Source organism: Lagenorhynchus albirostris, chromosome 3, assembly GCF_949774975.1.
Source record: "Lagenorhynchus albirostris chromosome 3, mLagAlb1.1, whole genome shotgun sequence".
Taxonomy (NCBI): Eukaryota; Metazoa; Chordata; class Mammalia; order Artiodactyla; family Delphinidae; genus Lagenorhynchus; species Lagenorhynchus albirostris.
Genome location: NC_083097.1, coordinates 94,963,928 through 94,980,964, shown reverse-complemented (window position 1 = coordinate 94,980,964; position 17,037 = coordinate 94,963,928). Strand labels below are relative to the sequence as shown.

Genomic DNA, 17,037 nt, shown 5'->3' with positions numbered 1-17,037 from the left:
GCGACTAATGAGACGAACACCTCTTCCTCAACATCCCTCAGGTTTTTCTACTCTGGGCCTCCCATAAGGTGATGCTCATCCCAGCCTGTTCCACCCCTGAAGGGAAACTCTACGTAAAAAGTGATACCAGCATTTTAAAAAGCATTATCTAGCTACTGCATACAGTGATTGGATAAAGCGATTCTAGACACTCACCATTACTTTCTTCCTGCAAGCTGTGAGATCCCAGAGAACAAAACCTGTTTCTATTAAATCTACTATTATCTTAAGAAATATAACAGTATTTATGATAATAAATTTGCATGGAATATCAATGTGGTTAAAAGCACAGGCTTTGGAGTGAGCTGCCTGGATTTGAATCCTACCGCAGCCTCTTAGGGGTTGTGTGACGCATAAAAGGCAACCAACTTCATCACTCTGAAACTCAGTTTCACCTCTGAAAATGCAGGAAGCAACACTGTCCTCACTGGATTATTATCAGGTCTAAATTAATTTACATAAAATTTTTTAGCACTGTGGCTGGCAAGTAGAGCATGCTCAATAAGGGTTAACCACTACAGTGATTATATTATTATTATTATTTCTTCAGAGTTGTTTGGAGGCTTGAGTCAGATAATGTACACAATACTCTATAAGCACATAATGAGTGCTTAGTAAAATGGTGGCTGTCACAACAGTGCCTGTTAGATACTCAATAACCTATTGAATGACTGTATAAAACTTATTTTACAGATGAGGAATGAAAGCTCAGAAATGTTCAGCTACTTGCCTCAGCTTACAGTGATCATAAAAGCATAGCGAGATCTGACAGCCTGCAAGGCCCTCATGTGCCCTTTCCCTCCACCGAGACTGCTGCTTCCTTAGACCAGGCAGAAGAAGGACGGAAAAACGTCAGTGAGTAGCAATGTCAGAGCTGGAGCTTCAGAGATCAAGAAACCAATTGGAATGTTCTGAATCCTTGACCATGACCCATTCATCTCGTACTTTAATAATTTTCAGCTGAAATTAGACCAGTTAGAAAAAATGGAAATCTGTTTCTGCATATGGTTCTGTGATGCTCTTTACTCAATTTCAATCTAATGACTAGATTAAAAGGAAGCCAAAGATTTGATCTCTCAAAGATCATTGAAACAGGGCCTTAAGCTTTTAAAAAACAAAGCTCATGGCAATTTTCTCAAGCTCCAGGATCTGATACTCCTCTGGCAAGGGTTATATTTCACTCATCTCAACATGGGATTGAGAAATGTACACTCAGAAAAGAGTGATTAAGAATCAATGATAAGGGCACATTGGTTCAAGATGGCAGAGTAGAAGGATGTGCTCACACTCCCTCTTGCAAGAGCACCAGAATCACAACTAACTGCTGAACAATCATCAACAGGAAGACACTGGAACTCACCGAAAAAGATACCCCACATCCAAAGACAAAGGAGAAGCCACAATGAGATGGTAGGAGGGGCGCAATCACAATAAAATCAAATCAAATAACTACTGGGTGGGTGACTCACAAACTGGAGAACACTTATACCACAGAAGTCCACACACTGGAGTGAAGGTTCTGAGCCCCATGTAAGGCTTCCCAACCTGGGGGTCCAGCAACAGGAGGAGGAATTCCTAGAGAATCAGACTTTGAAGCCTAGCAGAATTTGATTGCAGGACTTTGACAGGACTGGGGGAAACAGAGACTCCACTCTTGGAAGGCACACACAAAGTAGTGTGCGCACCGGGACCCAGGGGAAGGAGCTGTGACCCCGTAGGAGACTGAACCAGACCTACCTGCTAGTGTTGGAGGGTCTCCTGCAGAGGCGGGGGGTGGCTGTGTCTCACCGTGAGGCCAAGGACACTGGTGACAGAGATTCTGGGAAATACTCCTTGGTGTGAGCCCTCCCAGAGTCTGCCATCAGCCCCACCAAAAAGCTGGGTAGGCTCCAGTATTGGGTTGCCTCAGGCCAAACAACCAACAGGGAGAGAACCCAGCCTGACCCATCAGCAGACAAGCTGATTAAAGTTTTGCTGAGCTCTGCCCACCAGAGCAACAGCCAGCTCTACCCATCACCAGTCCCTCCCATCAGGAAACTTGCTCAAGCCTCTTAGATAGCCTCATCCACCAGAGGGCAGACAGCAGAAGCAAGAAGAACTACAATCCTGCAGCATGTGGAATGAAAACCACATTCACAGAAAGAGAGACAAGATGAAAAGGCAGAGAGCTATGTACCGGATGAAGGAACAAGATAAAACCCCAGAAAAACAACTAAATGAAGTGGAGATAGGCAACCTTCCAGAAAAAGAATTCAGAATAATGAGAGTGAAGATGATCTAGGACCTCAGAAAAAGAATGGAGGCAAGGATCGAGAAGATGCAAGAAATGTTTAATGAAGACCTAGAAGGATTAAAGAACAAACAAACAGAGATGAACAATACAATAACTGAAATGAAAAATACACTGAAAAGAATCAATATTCAACAGAATAACTGAGGCAGAAGAACGGATAAGTGACCTGGAAGACAGAATGGTGGAATTCACTGCTGCAGAACAGAATAAAGAAAAGAGAATGAAAAGAAATGAAGACAGCCTAACAGACCTCTGGGACAACATTAAACATAACAACATTCACATTATAGGGGTCCCAGAAGGAGAAGAGAGACAGAAAGGACCCAAGAAAATATTTCAAGAGATTATAGTCCCAAACTTCCCTAACATGGGAAAGGAAATAGCCACCCAAGTCCAGGAAGTGCAGAGAGTCCCATACAGGATAAACCCAAGGAGAAACACACCGAGACACATAGTAATCAAATTGGTAAAAACTAAAGACAAAGAAAAACTATTGAAAGCAGCAAGGGAAAAATGACAAATAACATACAAGGGAACTCCCATAAGGTTAACAGCTGATTTCTCAGCAGAAACTCTACAAGCCAGAAGGGAGTGGCATGACACATTTAAAGTGATGAAAGGGAAGAACCTACAACCAAAATTACTCTACCCAGCAAGGATCTCATTCAGATTCAATGGAGAAATCAAAAGTTTTACAGAAAAGCAAAAACTAAGAGAATTAAGCACCACCAAAGCAGCTGTAAAACAAATGCTAAAGGAACTTCTCTAAGTGGGAAACACAAGACAAGAAAAGGACCTAGAAAAACAAACCCAAAACAATTAAGAAAATGGTAATAGGAACATACATATCAATAATTACCTTAAACGTGAATGGATTAAATGCTCCAACCAAAGGCCACAGGCTCGCTGAATGGATACAAAAACAAGACCCATATATACGCTGTCTACAGAGATCCACTTCAGACCTAGGGACACATACAGACTGAAAGTGAGGGGATGGAAAAAGATATTCCATGCAAATGGAAATCAAATGAGAGCTGGAGTAGCAATATTCATATCAGATAAAATAGACTTCAAAATAAAGAATGTTACAAGAGACAAGGAAGGACACTACGTAATGATCAAGGGATCAATCCAAGAATAAGATGTAACAATTATAAATATATATGCTCCCAAAATAGGAGCACCTAAATACATAAGGCAACTGCTAACAGCTATAAAAGAGGAAATTGACAGTAACACAATAACAGTGGGGGACTTTAACACCTCACTTACACCAATGGACAGATCATCCAAACAGAAAATTACTAAGGAAACACAAGCTTTAAGTGACAATAGACCAGGTATATTTAATTCATATTTATAGGACATTCCATCCAAAAAGAGCAGATAACAGTTTAATGGAACATTCTACAGGATACATCACATCTTGGGTCACAAATCAAGCCTTGGTAAATTTAAGAAATTGAAATCATATCAAGTTTCTTTTCCGACCACAATACTATGAGACTAGATATCAATTACAGAAAAAAATCTGTAAAAAATAAAAACACATGGAGGCTAAAAAATACATTACTTAATAACCAAGAGATTACTGAAGAAATCAAAGAGGAAATCAAAAAATACCTAGAAACAAATGATAATGGAAACACGATGACCCAAAACCTATGGGATGCAGCAAAAGCAGTTCTAAGAGGGAAGCTTATAGCAATACAAGCCTACTTCAATTAACAAGAAAAATCTCAAATAAACAATCTAACCTTACATCTAAAAGGAACTAGAGAAAGAAGAACAAACAAAACCCAAAGTTAGTAGAAGGAAAGAAATCATAAAGATCAGAGCAGAAATAAATGAAATAGAAAAAAAGAGCAAAGATCAATAAAACTAAAAAGCTGGTTCTTTGAGAAGATAAACAAAATTGATAAGCCATAGCCAGACTCATCAAGAAAAAGGGGGAGAGGACTCAAATCAATAAAGTTAGAAATGAAAAAGGAGAAGTTACAATAGACACCTCAGAAATACAAAGCACCAAAAGAGACTACTACAAGAAACTCTATGTCAATAAAATGGACAACCTGGAAGAAATGGACAAATTCTTAGAAAGGTATAACCTTCCAAGACTGAACCAGGAAGAAACAGAAAATATGAACAGACCAATCACAAGTAATGAAATTGAAACTGTGATTAAAAATCTTCCAACAAACAAAAGTCCAGGACCAGATGGCTTCACAGGTGAATTCTATGAAACATTTAGAGAAGAGCTAACACCCATCCTTCTCAAACCCTTCCAAAAAATTGTAGAGGAAGGAACACTCCCAAACTCATTCTATGAGGCCACCATCACCCTGATACCAAAACCAGACAAAGATACTACAAAAAAAGAAAATTACAGACCAATATCACTGATGAATATAGATGCAAAAATCCTCAAGAAAACACTAGCAAACAGAATCCAACAACACATTAAAAGGATCATACACCATGATCAAGTGGGATTTATCCTAGAGATGCAAGGATTCTTCAATATACACACATCAATCAATGTGATACACCATATTAACAAACTGAAGAATAAAAACCATATGATCATCTCAATAGATGCAGAAAAAGCTTTTGAAAAAATTCAACACCCATTTATGGTAAAAACTCTTCAGAAAGTGTGCATAGAGGGAACCTACCTCAACATGATAAAGGCAATATATGACAAGCCCACAGCAAACATCATTCCCAATGGTGAAAAACTGACAGTATTTCCTCTAAGATCAGGAACAAGACAAGGATGTCCACTCTCACCACTATTATTCAACATAGTTTTGGAAGTCCTAGCCACGGCAATCAGAGAAGAAAAAGAAATAAAAGGAATCCAAACTGGAAGGGAAGATGTAAAACTGTCACTGTTTTAGATGACATGATACTATACACAGAGAGTCCCAAAGAAGCCACCAGAAAACTACTAGAGCTAATCAATGAATTTGGTAAAGTTGCAGGATACAAAATTAATGCACAGAAATCTCTTGCATTCCTATACACTAATGATGAAAAATCTGAAAGAGAAATTAAGGAAACATTCCCATTACCATTGCAACAAAAAGAATAAAACACCTAGGAATAAACCTACCTTGGCAGAGAAAAACCTGTATGCAGAAAACTATAAGACAGTGATGAAAGAAATCAACAATGATACAAACAGATGGAGAGATATACCATGTTCCTGGATTGGAAGAGTCAATATTGTGAAAATGACTATACTACCCAAAGCAATCAACAGATTCAATGCAATCCCTATCAAATTACCAATGGCATTTTTTACAGAACTAGAACAAAAAATCTTAAAATTTGTATGGAGACACAAAAGGCCCCGAATAGCAAAGACAGTCTTGAGGGAAAAAAAGAGCTGGAGGAATCAGACTTCCTGACTTCAGACTATACTACAAAGCTACAGTCATCAAGACAATATGGTACTGGCACAAAAACAGAGATATAGATCAATGGAACAGGATAGAAAGCCCAGAGATAAACCCATGCACCTATGGTCAACTAATCTGTGACAAAGGAGGCAAGTATATACAATGGAGAAAAGACAGTCTCTTCAATAAGTTGTGCTGGGAAAACTGGACAGCTACATGTAAAAGAATGAAATTAGAACACTCCCTAACACCATACACAAAAATAAACTTAAAATGGATTAGAGACTTAAATGTAAGACTGTACACTATAAAACTCTTAGAGGAAAACATAGGAATAACACTCTTTGACATAAATTCCAGCAAGATCTTTTTTGATCCACCTCCTAGAGTAATGGAAATAAAAACAAAAATAAACAAATGGAAGAAAAAAATAAATAAACAAATGGGACCTACTGAAACTTAAAAGCTTTTGCACAGCAAAGGAAACTACAAACAAGATGAAAAGACAGCTTTCAGAATGGGAGAAAATATTTGCAAATGAATCAATGGACGAAGGATCAATTTCTAAAATATATAAACAGCTCATGCAGCTCAATATTTAAAAAAAAAAACCCAATCCAAAAATGGGCAGAAGACCTAAATAGACATTTCTCCAAAGAAGACATAGCAGATGGCCAAGAAGCACATGAAAAGCTGCTCAACATCACTAATTATTAGAGAAATGCAAATCAAAACTGCAATGAGGAGCTTCCCTGGTGGCGCAGTAGTTGAGAGTCCGCCTGCCGATGCAGGGGACATGGGTTCGTGCCCTGGTCTGGGAAGATTCCACATGCCGCGGGGTGGCTAGGTCCATGAGCCATGGCCGCTGAGCCTGCGCGTCCGGAGCCTGTGCTCCGCGATGGGAGAGGCCACAACAGTGAGAGGCCCACGTCCCGCCAAAAAAAAAAACTACAATGAGGTACCACCTCACACCAGTTAGAATGGGCATAATCAGAAAATCTACAAACAACAAATGATGGAGAGGGTGTAGAGAAAAGGGAACCCTCTTGCACTGTTGGTGGGAATGTAAATTGATACAGCCACTATGGAGAACAGTATGGAGGTTCCTTAAAAAACTAAAAATAGAATTTCCATATGACCCAGCAATCTCACTACTGGGCATATACTCAGAGAAAACCACAATTGAAAAAGACACATGCACCCTAATGTTCATTGCAGCACTCTTTACAACAGCCAGGTCATGGAAGTGACCTAAATGCCCATCGACAGATGAATGGATAAAGAAGATGTGGTACATATATGCAATGGAATATTACTCAGCCATTAAAAGGAATGAAATTGGGTCATTTGTAGAGACGTGGATGAATCTAGAGACTGTCATACAGAGTGAAGTAAGTCAGAAAGAGAAAAACAAATATCGTATATTAACATATATATGTGGAACCTAGAAAAATGGTACAGATGAACTGGTTTTCAGGGCAGAAACTGAGACAGAAATGCAGAGAACAAACGTATGGACACCCAGGGGGGAAAGCGGCAGGGGTGGAGGTGGTGGTGTGATGAATTGGGAGATTGGGATTGACATATATACACTAATATGTATAAAATGGATAACTAATAAGAATACGCTGTATAAAAACAAATAAAATAAAACAAAAAAATATAGAATCAATGATAAAAAGAAATAACTAAATGGTAAAAGAGAGGATAAGCTTACCATCTTAGCTTCAAAAACATTAGTAATATGTTTTCATCACTGTTTCCAGATATGGTAATCTTAGCCATTTTAGTTGCATTAAGAGGTAACTGATTGATATTGATAGTATAGGCTATTCAATTAAGGACACACAGGGTGAATCTAATTGTTTTATGGGACTGCAATTTCTTTCCATATTGACTCTCAGCACAGAGTTAATTTGGAATACAACCAAATGCTTTCAAAAACAGTTATAGATGACACTAACCATGTGTAGATGCTACTTTATAAAAGAGAGATATAAACAATTTTGTAGGTATAGAGTATACGGAAAGGACTATTGAAGACAACTGAGATTTACTGTATGTGTATAAAGTTTATGTATACGCAAAGAGTCATATAATGAACATATACACACACACCATAAACTCCTTGAGAACGAGAACACTCCCAGGTGTTTTCTCTGCAGAGCACAGAGGTTAAAGGCATGGGCTTTGCGGTTAGAGAAAGCTGGAACTGACTCTCATCTCTGACCTTTAATAACTGTGAGACCTTGAATAACTTACCTAATGCTTCTATGCCTCAGTTTCCTCAATAGAAAATATTAAAAAATAACAACTATACTCATATGATTATTTTGAAGATTGAGTAAGATGATATATGTATAGAACTTACACTACCAGGCAGATAAATCCTAAGTACTCAGTGAATGGTAAATACAGTATTATTGTTATTATCCTCATTATCCTCATCTTCAGACTAGACCCAGGTAACTGGAATGTAATCACAGTTCTGCCTCAATCAGGCAAATGACCTTGGGCGAGTCAATTAACTTTTCAATACTTCATTCTGCTGATCTATATAATGATGCCCAATCCAGGGGAGGAAGAGCAGAGGTACTGCAGAATGGCTGGACTATGTGATGGTGGGCATTTTATAGGATGTTTGCAAAGGGCAGAGTGGGTGGCATGGAACTGGGGCAGTAAGAGGCTGCTACATCAGTGCTTCCCAGAAAGTACAATTTCACTAACAGGTAAAAAAGGATTTTTTTTTTTTAAGTTTCTGTGGCACCAAGAGAGGTCTGTCAACTTTTTATTCTGCCAACCTTTTAATCAACAAAAACCAAATATCTACCTACCATCTCCCTCCTTTCATAAGAGGGAAAATTTACAACCAATATAATAGAAAGAACACAATCTTTAGACTCTCCATCAAAGTGAATAAATTTAGCCTGTAAAGAAGATCTGGCCAGTGGAGATCAGCATTTCAAATGGCAATATACTCTGAATGAGCGAGGGTAGGGAAGGGAGGAAAGAGGCCAAAAATTGAGCCTTGGAAACACTTGGGAGGGGAGATGAGAGAGAGGCCAGCAAAGAGCAGCAGAAACAGCAGCTCTGAGCATCAGAGGGATGGCAGGAGGTAGGAACAGAGGGGGAGAAAGGACCCCTGGCTTGGAGTGAAAAAGTGAGGTCTCTGTCAAAAGATGGTATTAAATTTAAACATTTAAACACCTAAAGCAAATAAAATCAATTTGGCTTTATCACGCCATTCTGAAAGCACTACCTAATTACTCTAAATAAAATATTAGAACCATAACTTACAGTTGAAATAATCAGATTTGCCCATCCATAAGTTTATTTTTCCATATTACTATTTACTCAAAACAGCAAAAGAATATCAGCTATAATAGATACAATATCAGCTATTAGTATTATATGTAATATCAGCTATATTATATGTAACATAATATTTATAGTATATAATATAGCATATTCTTATCATTAAAGCCATAGACTACTGATTACAAGTGCTTTAAAATTTAGTCTAGGTAGAAATAAATGAAAATAACCTAAAATCTAATAGTAGGGAAATATTACATATATACACCTTACAAGGTGATATGATAAAATATTAGGCAACCCTTAAAAATCTTGTTTTCAAAAATGATTTAATGATTTGTGAAAATGCTCTTGATATAGTATGAAGTAGAAAGGGTATTACACATTTTTGTGTAATTGTCTTTTAGGAATATTTATAATAATAAAAGTCTGGAAAAAGAAAACATACCAAAAAGATAAAATTGATCAACTCTGGTATTACAGATAATTTAATATTCCTTATATTTTTCTGTATTTTACACACTTTCCACAATAAACAGCATTACTTTTATAATTAAGGGGAAAAAATTATAATTAACTTAACAAACTACTTACCCTTGGGAGTTTCGGATTGAAGTCGTTAATTACTCCAAACTCAAAATAAGATGCAAAACCTTCATTGAGCCAGATATTGTTCCACCAATTCATGGTAACCAAGTTTCCAAACCACTTTTAGAGTTGGGAAAAAAAAATTCTTAAATTCAATTTAAGAAAAATTTATTGTAATTGCATGTGAAATAAATGTAAGGTCAAAGACAAAATTAAATGCATTTTGCTATCAGTGATAAACTTGAAAACAGGACTCCAAAATGACGCTGTTTTAACATGAAGAGATGTCAGTCATGCATTTCTTCTAAAATAATCATTTCACATTCAATGATTGAAAGCAATTTTTGTTTTAAAATTGTGATGTTAAAAAATAAGGTAAGCTAGAGTAGCAGTTCTTAAATTGTCCATTTTGCCCCAAAGTTAAGTTAAAGCAGAAGTCCTGAAAGTTTACTTAGCACCTACTAATTACAGAATCTTATACCTCTAAACACACTACATTAGGATCTTGCTGTAAGCAATGACTGTGCTTTCAGGACATGATTTGATGTGCACCATGTAAAAATCACTCAAGTATTCATATGTTCTGCAAAGTGGTACAGCTATAATTATTTTCTATTTGAGCTTACCAGAAAGAAACTGTCAAACAGATGATAAATAGAATCAGGAAAGAAAAACACAATAATTTCCAAAACCAACAAATCCACGTCCTGGTATTTAACTAAATTCTTATATAACAGCTGTGATGAACTAATAGCAGCCTGTATTCCAAAACAATGTGTCATTTAGGCTATAATAAAAAATGACACTTTGGGTTACTGATCAAAACTTGTGAAAGCATGTGTTGACTGTGTAACAGGGTGTTATTCAATCCCAGTAAATCACTCTTCTCCAAAACTGCTTAGGAGTCCATATAACAAAAAGATAACAATATCATAGTTTAGATGACTTCTTTCTTGACAAACTTGATTTATAAAGGTCAAAATGCAGATGTGAGAATCTCCATCAAATCAACTAACTAAACTTCAAAAATCACAGCATAAAAGCATATAGATCTAATGAAATAAATCCTGCTTACATCACCTTTGGGGATGCAGCTCAAGGATTAATTACTACTCACCTCACTGACACTAGTATATTGACTATAATCCTTTAACTTGTAACTTCTCTCAAAAAAAAAAAGTTTGTAATAATCTGCTAATGAAATGTGGATATCTTCCAGTGACTTTTTTGAATATCTCTATTTTAAGATGGAATGGAAAGCAAATAATCATAGCTCTGCTTGGCTTACTTTTCCTGAAGAGAACTTTGTGGAACACAGTTACTCTTTGGATATAAATATATGACCTGCGAATGTTCTTTAAGTTCTCATCACTGTGATTTATCACCAATAGTTCAAATCCACCCAGGATCTGATTACACAGATCCTTCCTTGTTTTCTTTCAGCGACCCACTTTTCAAATAATTTTTAAAATTTGGTGTACAGCAGGGTTTGGGGGGGTCGCTACTTTTGGTACAGCAGCTGGAGAATATTTTCATGTGAAATAAGAAAGAACATTTTACCACATGCCTGATGTCCAATCTCGTGGGAGACAATATAGGAGATCACAGTCTTTTTTTCTGTTAGTTTATCATTTGGTTGCAGCAACAATAATGACTCATCAAACATCAACAGTCCCCAGTTTTCCATTGCACGGTTGTCAAAAGTAGGCAAAGCAATTATATCTAAGTGGATTTAAATGGAAGGAAAAATGAAATCATCTCTTCCTCAAAATTTGAGACTTCCAGATACAAACATCTCAAAATGAAATCATAAAATTACTGAAAGAAAAATGCAAGTAAATATTTATAATTTAAGGGGAAAGAAGGCTTTAAAGACATACCAAAGACAGAGCCAGAAAATAAACTGTTTTGACTATATGAAAATTAAATACTTTTGATAAAGGACCTATATTCAAAATATATAAAGAACCCTTGAAACTCAACAATAAGAAAATAACTTTACAAAATTAGCAAAAGATCTAAATAGACACTTCACTAAAGAGATACAAATGGCAAATAAACAGATGAAAACATGCTCAACATCATATGTCATTAGGAATTTTCAAATTAAAATGACAATGAGATACCATGACACACCAATTCAAAACAAAACACCAAATGCTGGAGAAGATGTGGAACAACAAAGACTCTCATTCATTGCTGGTGGGAATGCAAAATGGTACAGCCACTTCAGAAGACAATTTGGCAGTTTCTTGTAAAGCTAAACATAGGCTGACTATACAGTCTAGCAACTGAGATCCTAGGTATTTACCCAAATGAGTCAGAAACTTATGTCAGAAACATGCACATGAATATTTATAGCAGTCTTATTCATAACTGCCCAAACTTGGAAGCAATCAAGATGTCTTTTAATAGGTGAATGGATAAAGAAACTGTAGTACAGCCATACAACAGAGTACTATTTAGTGATAAAAAGAAATGAGCTGCGCTTCCCTGGTGGCGCAGTGGTTGAGAGTCCGCCTGCCAATGCAGGGGACACGGGTTCGTGCCCCGGTCCGGGAAGATCCCACATGCCGCGGAGCGGCTGGGCCAGTGAGCCATGGCCACTGAGCCTGAGCGTCCGGAGCCTGTGCTCCACAACAGGAGAAGCCACAGCAGTGAGAGGCCTGCGTACCGCAAAAAGAAAGAAAAAAAAGTGAGCTATCAAGCTATGAAAGGACACGGAGAAAACTTAAATGCATGTCGCTAAGTGAAAGGAGCCAGTCTGAAAAAGCCACACATGGTATGATTCCAGTTAGTATATAACAGTATGGAAAAGGCAAAACTATAGAGACAGTAAAAGATCAGTAGTTATCAGGGACTTGGGGAAAAGAGGGAGAATGAATAGGTAGAGCACAGGGGATTTTTTATGACAGTGAAACTATCTGTATGATACTGTAATGGTAGAGACCTGTCATTACTATATACATTTGTCAAAACTCACAGAACTGTACAACACAAAGAGTGAACTCTAATGTAAACTATGGACTTTAGTTAATAAAAATGTATCAATACAGGTTCATCAATTGTAATTTTAAAAAAAGCCACACCAATGTCAGACGTTAACAATAGGAGAAACTGGGGTTGGGGACAAGGGGAGGGAGAGGAGGTATATGAGGACTCCCTACACCTTGGGCACGATTTTTCTGCACACCTAAAACTGCTCTAAAAAATAAAGTCTATTTAAAATCAAATTTTTTTTTTTTTTTTTTTTTTGCGGTACACGGGCCTCTCACTGTTGTGGCCTCTCCCGTTGCGGAGCACAGGCTCCGGACACGCAGGCTCAGCGGCCATGGCTCATGGGCCCAGCCGCTCCGCGGCATGTGGGATCTTCACAGACCGGGGCACGAACCCATATCCCCTGCATCGGCAGGCGGACTCTCAACCACTGCGCCACCAGGGAAGCCCTAAAATCAAATATCTTAGTTCACCAAAAAACACCGCAAACAAATTTGAAAGGCAAAACATGGACTGGGAAAAATATTTGCAGCATGTATCACAACTAGACAATATTTTTTCAATATTTAAAGAACTCTGACGAATCAAAAAGAAAAAATAAAAATGTGAACAACTCACGAAGAAAATAATTCAAACAGCCAAAAATCTTATTTAAAATGTTCAGCTTCTTTGTATCAAAAACAAAAATTAAAACAATGATATAACTTAATCTTTCAAATGTATGAGAAGATTAGTAATTAGTATTGGCTAGAATTAATAATTAAGTATAGGAAAACTGACACATAGCCTTTTGGCAAGGGTGTGAACTGGTACAATTTTTCTGGAGCAATCCAGCAAAATGCTTCGTGACCTTTAAAAATGTTCCTACCCTTTCCACTTTTGGAATTTCTACTAAGGCAAGTAGCATGGATATTTGTAAACATTTCCTTATGTTTTCTTTAATGTTTTAAAAGCAGCGCCCACCACCAAAAAGGTAAAATCAGTCCAAATGTTTAACCGCTCACTGAGAATTAAATAAATTATTCTGTCAAACTGATATGTAGGCATCCTATGTCTTAAAATGACAGTAAAAAAGAATAGTTATCTGGATCATGTTGCTATATACTGTTAACTTAAAAAAAAAAGGCCAAAGAATAGTATCAATTCCATGGTATCATTTTTGTTAAAAACAAAGAAAGGGTGGAGATTGAGACAAAGACAGACACTGGAAATATATACACCAAAATGTTACCCATGATTATCTCTGCATGGTAGCAAAACAGGAGATTTTGCTTCTCTTTTTTGTGCTTTTCCCTATCTTTCCACATTTTTGACAGTGGGATCATTATTACTTCTAAAACTAGAACAAGTCTTAAAAGTTTCTTTTGCTAATGTAAGAAGTATCATTCCTATAGTCCACGCTACATTTGCCTAATGAATGTTTTATGCTGTGCTATGCTCAGTAATTTTAGTTGACTTTACACTTGGTTGAAGTTGACAGTACGTAGTAAAGCGTATCCAGGTAGTGGACACATAGCCTCCACCAGGTAATGCTCTTTTATCTTTGGTTATACTTAGTTGCCTCAGCCTAGGTCTCCCATTCTTCTACCCATCCTTTCCTCCACCAGCACCCATCCTACCCAGCAACCCACCCACTTTCCTCACAAAAGACTGCTCTACTCCGCTCAAGCCAATCCCTTTTGCTCTCTACAACCACTGAGTCGTTCTCTGCTAGAGCTGTTTGCTATCCCAGGAAATCCTCTGCTCAGTCTATGAATGCCACCAATACTTGTGGTCCAATCTAACCAACTTTAAGAAGCCATTTATAACTAACCCTGATGACTATTTTAAAAAAATTGTTTTTTCTTTATTTCAGATGCATACAACTGGAGTAAGCAAAATTCTTGTTTCTTCACACATGACCCTGTTTTATTTTATTTTAATGATGAATTCATTATTTTAAAATAATAATACAAAACCCATGACTCTACCACTTACCCTTTAGAACAGGGGTTGGCAAATTTTTTCCGTAAAGGGCCCGATTAGTAGATAGTTTCAGCTTTGTGGGCTATATGTTTTCTGTAACACATTTATCTCAGGCATACCAGCACAAAAGTAGCCACACACACTATGTAAGCAAATGAGCACGTTGTGGTGCAATAAAACTATGGACCCTGAAATATGAATTTTATATAAAATTCTCATGTATCACAAAATATTATTCCCTTGATTTTTTTTTTTTTTTTTTGAGGTACACGGACCTCTCACTGTTGTGGCCTCTCCCGTTGCGGAGCACAGGCTCTGGACGCACAGGCTCAGCGGCCATGGCTCCCGGGCCCAGCCGCTCCGTGGCATGTGGGATCCTCCTGGACCGGGGCACGAACCTGTGTCCCCCGCATCGGCAGGTGGACTCTCAACCACTGGGCCATCAGGGAAGCCCTATTCCTTTGATCTTTTTCAACCATTTAAAATTGTAAAAACCAATCTTAGCTCATGGACCATACAAAAATAGGCGGTGGGCCAGATTTGATTGCTTGCCTGTGCCTAATTTAGATTATTATTAATAACTTGTATTCTGATTTCCAGACTGGCAGCATCAGCACCACCAGGGAGCTTATCAGAAATAAAAATTCTGGGACCAACCCCAGACCTACTGAATCAGAAACTCTGGGGTCAGGAGCAGCAATCTGTGGTTTAACCAGCCTTGCAAGTGATTCCAATGCATGGTAACATTTGGGAACAGCTGACTTACATCTTCCTCTGTGCTCCTTCTCAACTCAACCTTTGGCTTATTCTTCCAGAGATTCACCACTATCCTGAACTTGGTGTTTATCATTCCATTGTTTAAGAGAAACCAAGGGAATATATATATTGTTGCTAATATTATATATAATATTGCCTAAATATTATATTGTTTAGGTTTCTTTTGTTTTTAAACTTTAGAAAGAGCGTTTCATTTTCATTGCTGGATAGTTTCCTGTTGTGTGAATGAACCACACTGTATCTATCCATTCTCCTATCGGTGACCATTTTGGTTGCTTTCAGTTTGGGGCTAGTACGAAAAGTGTGGCTGTGAACATTCTTGCACATGTCTTCTGGCACATATATGCCCAAATTCCTCTTGGGGTATATCTAGCAATGGAATTACTGAGTTTTAAGGTATTCTAATGATCAACATTGTAAGATAACAAATAAGTTTCAAAGTTGTAACAACTGATACTCCCTTCAACAACGTCACTTTCTATTGGTATTGGTCAGAATGCCTACTCTTTGACAACTGAGTAGTATGAAATGGTGCCTCACTGTGGCCTTGGATATTCATTTCTCAGATTGCTTAATGAGGCTAAGTATCGCTCCATAAGTTTATTAGTCATATCTATTTCCTTTTCTGTAAAACATCTATTCATACATCTTTTTTTATCTGTTTTTTTATATTGTATTTTTCTTATTTATTTGTAGGTGTTCTTTATATATTTGGGCTACTCCCATTACCAGTTATCAATCCTTTTTCTTTTAAGAGTTTTTTTTTACCCAGTACGTTACCTCATACTTAGCAATTTGTTGCTTTTGCTTTTAACATGTAGAAGCTATCTCCCTAACTGAGCTACTTGAACAGAGAGCCCCAGCCATCTACTTCTGCATTCACAGAGCACCTAGGAAAGTAATAGGTGATTCTCATTTACTCAGTAGCTTCTAATTGATTATGGTCATTATTTCATTGCTTTATGATTTATATTGTACTTGAGTTTTACTATTACAAAAATACAGATCATGCTGGGATGTACAATACATATCATTAGCCTGATATAGTTACAAGTTAAGAGTAAAATAAAAACTTAAAAGGGAAGTTGCCATTTTAAAAGTTTGCAAATCTCAAATGCCCATATTTATTCCTAAAAGCATCATGATGCCACTTTTTCTTTCAAAACTTACAACCCAAACAGCCAACTCTATCATCTCTGTAATATTTTGATATTTCAGTCCACTTCTGACTTTAAACAGAGCGAATTAAAATGATAGCAACACAGAAAAAAAAATGTTGTTCTAAAGACGAAAACTCTAATTTGAAAAGATACATGCACCCCAATGTTCATAGCAGCACTATTCACAATAGTCAAGACATGGATACAACCTAAATATCCATCAACAGATGAATGCGTGTGTGTGTGTGTGTGTGTGTGTGTGTGTGTGTGTGTGTGTGTATATATACATAATGAAATATTACTCATCCATAAAAAAATGAAATAATGCCATTTGCAGCAATATGATGGACCTAGAGATTGTCATACTAAGCGAAGTAAGTCTGACAGAGAAAGACAACTGTCATATATGGGGAATCTAAAATATTGATACAAATGAACTTATTTTAAAAACAGAAATAGACTCACAGACAGAAAACAAACTTATGGTTACCAAAGG

The 17,037-nt window shown here is 37.2% G+C and overlaps 1 protein-coding gene across 1 annotated transcript in view; it reads right to left on the bottom strand.

The window, feature by feature from the left end:
- The window catches only part of LVRN (laeverin), an 88,325-nt gene that overhangs the window by 28,950 nt on the left and 42,338 nt on the right, over positions 1-17,037 (bottom strand). The window contains exons 5-6 of the mRNA XM_060143442.1: positions 11,210-11,364; positions 9,649-9,762 (exon numbers count right to left, since the gene is read on the bottom strand). Coding sequence (XP_059999425.1) covers positions 9,649-9,762; positions 11,210-11,364 — 269 coding nt within the window. The remainder of the gene's footprint in view (positions 1-9,648; positions 9,763-11,209; positions 11,365-17,037) is intronic.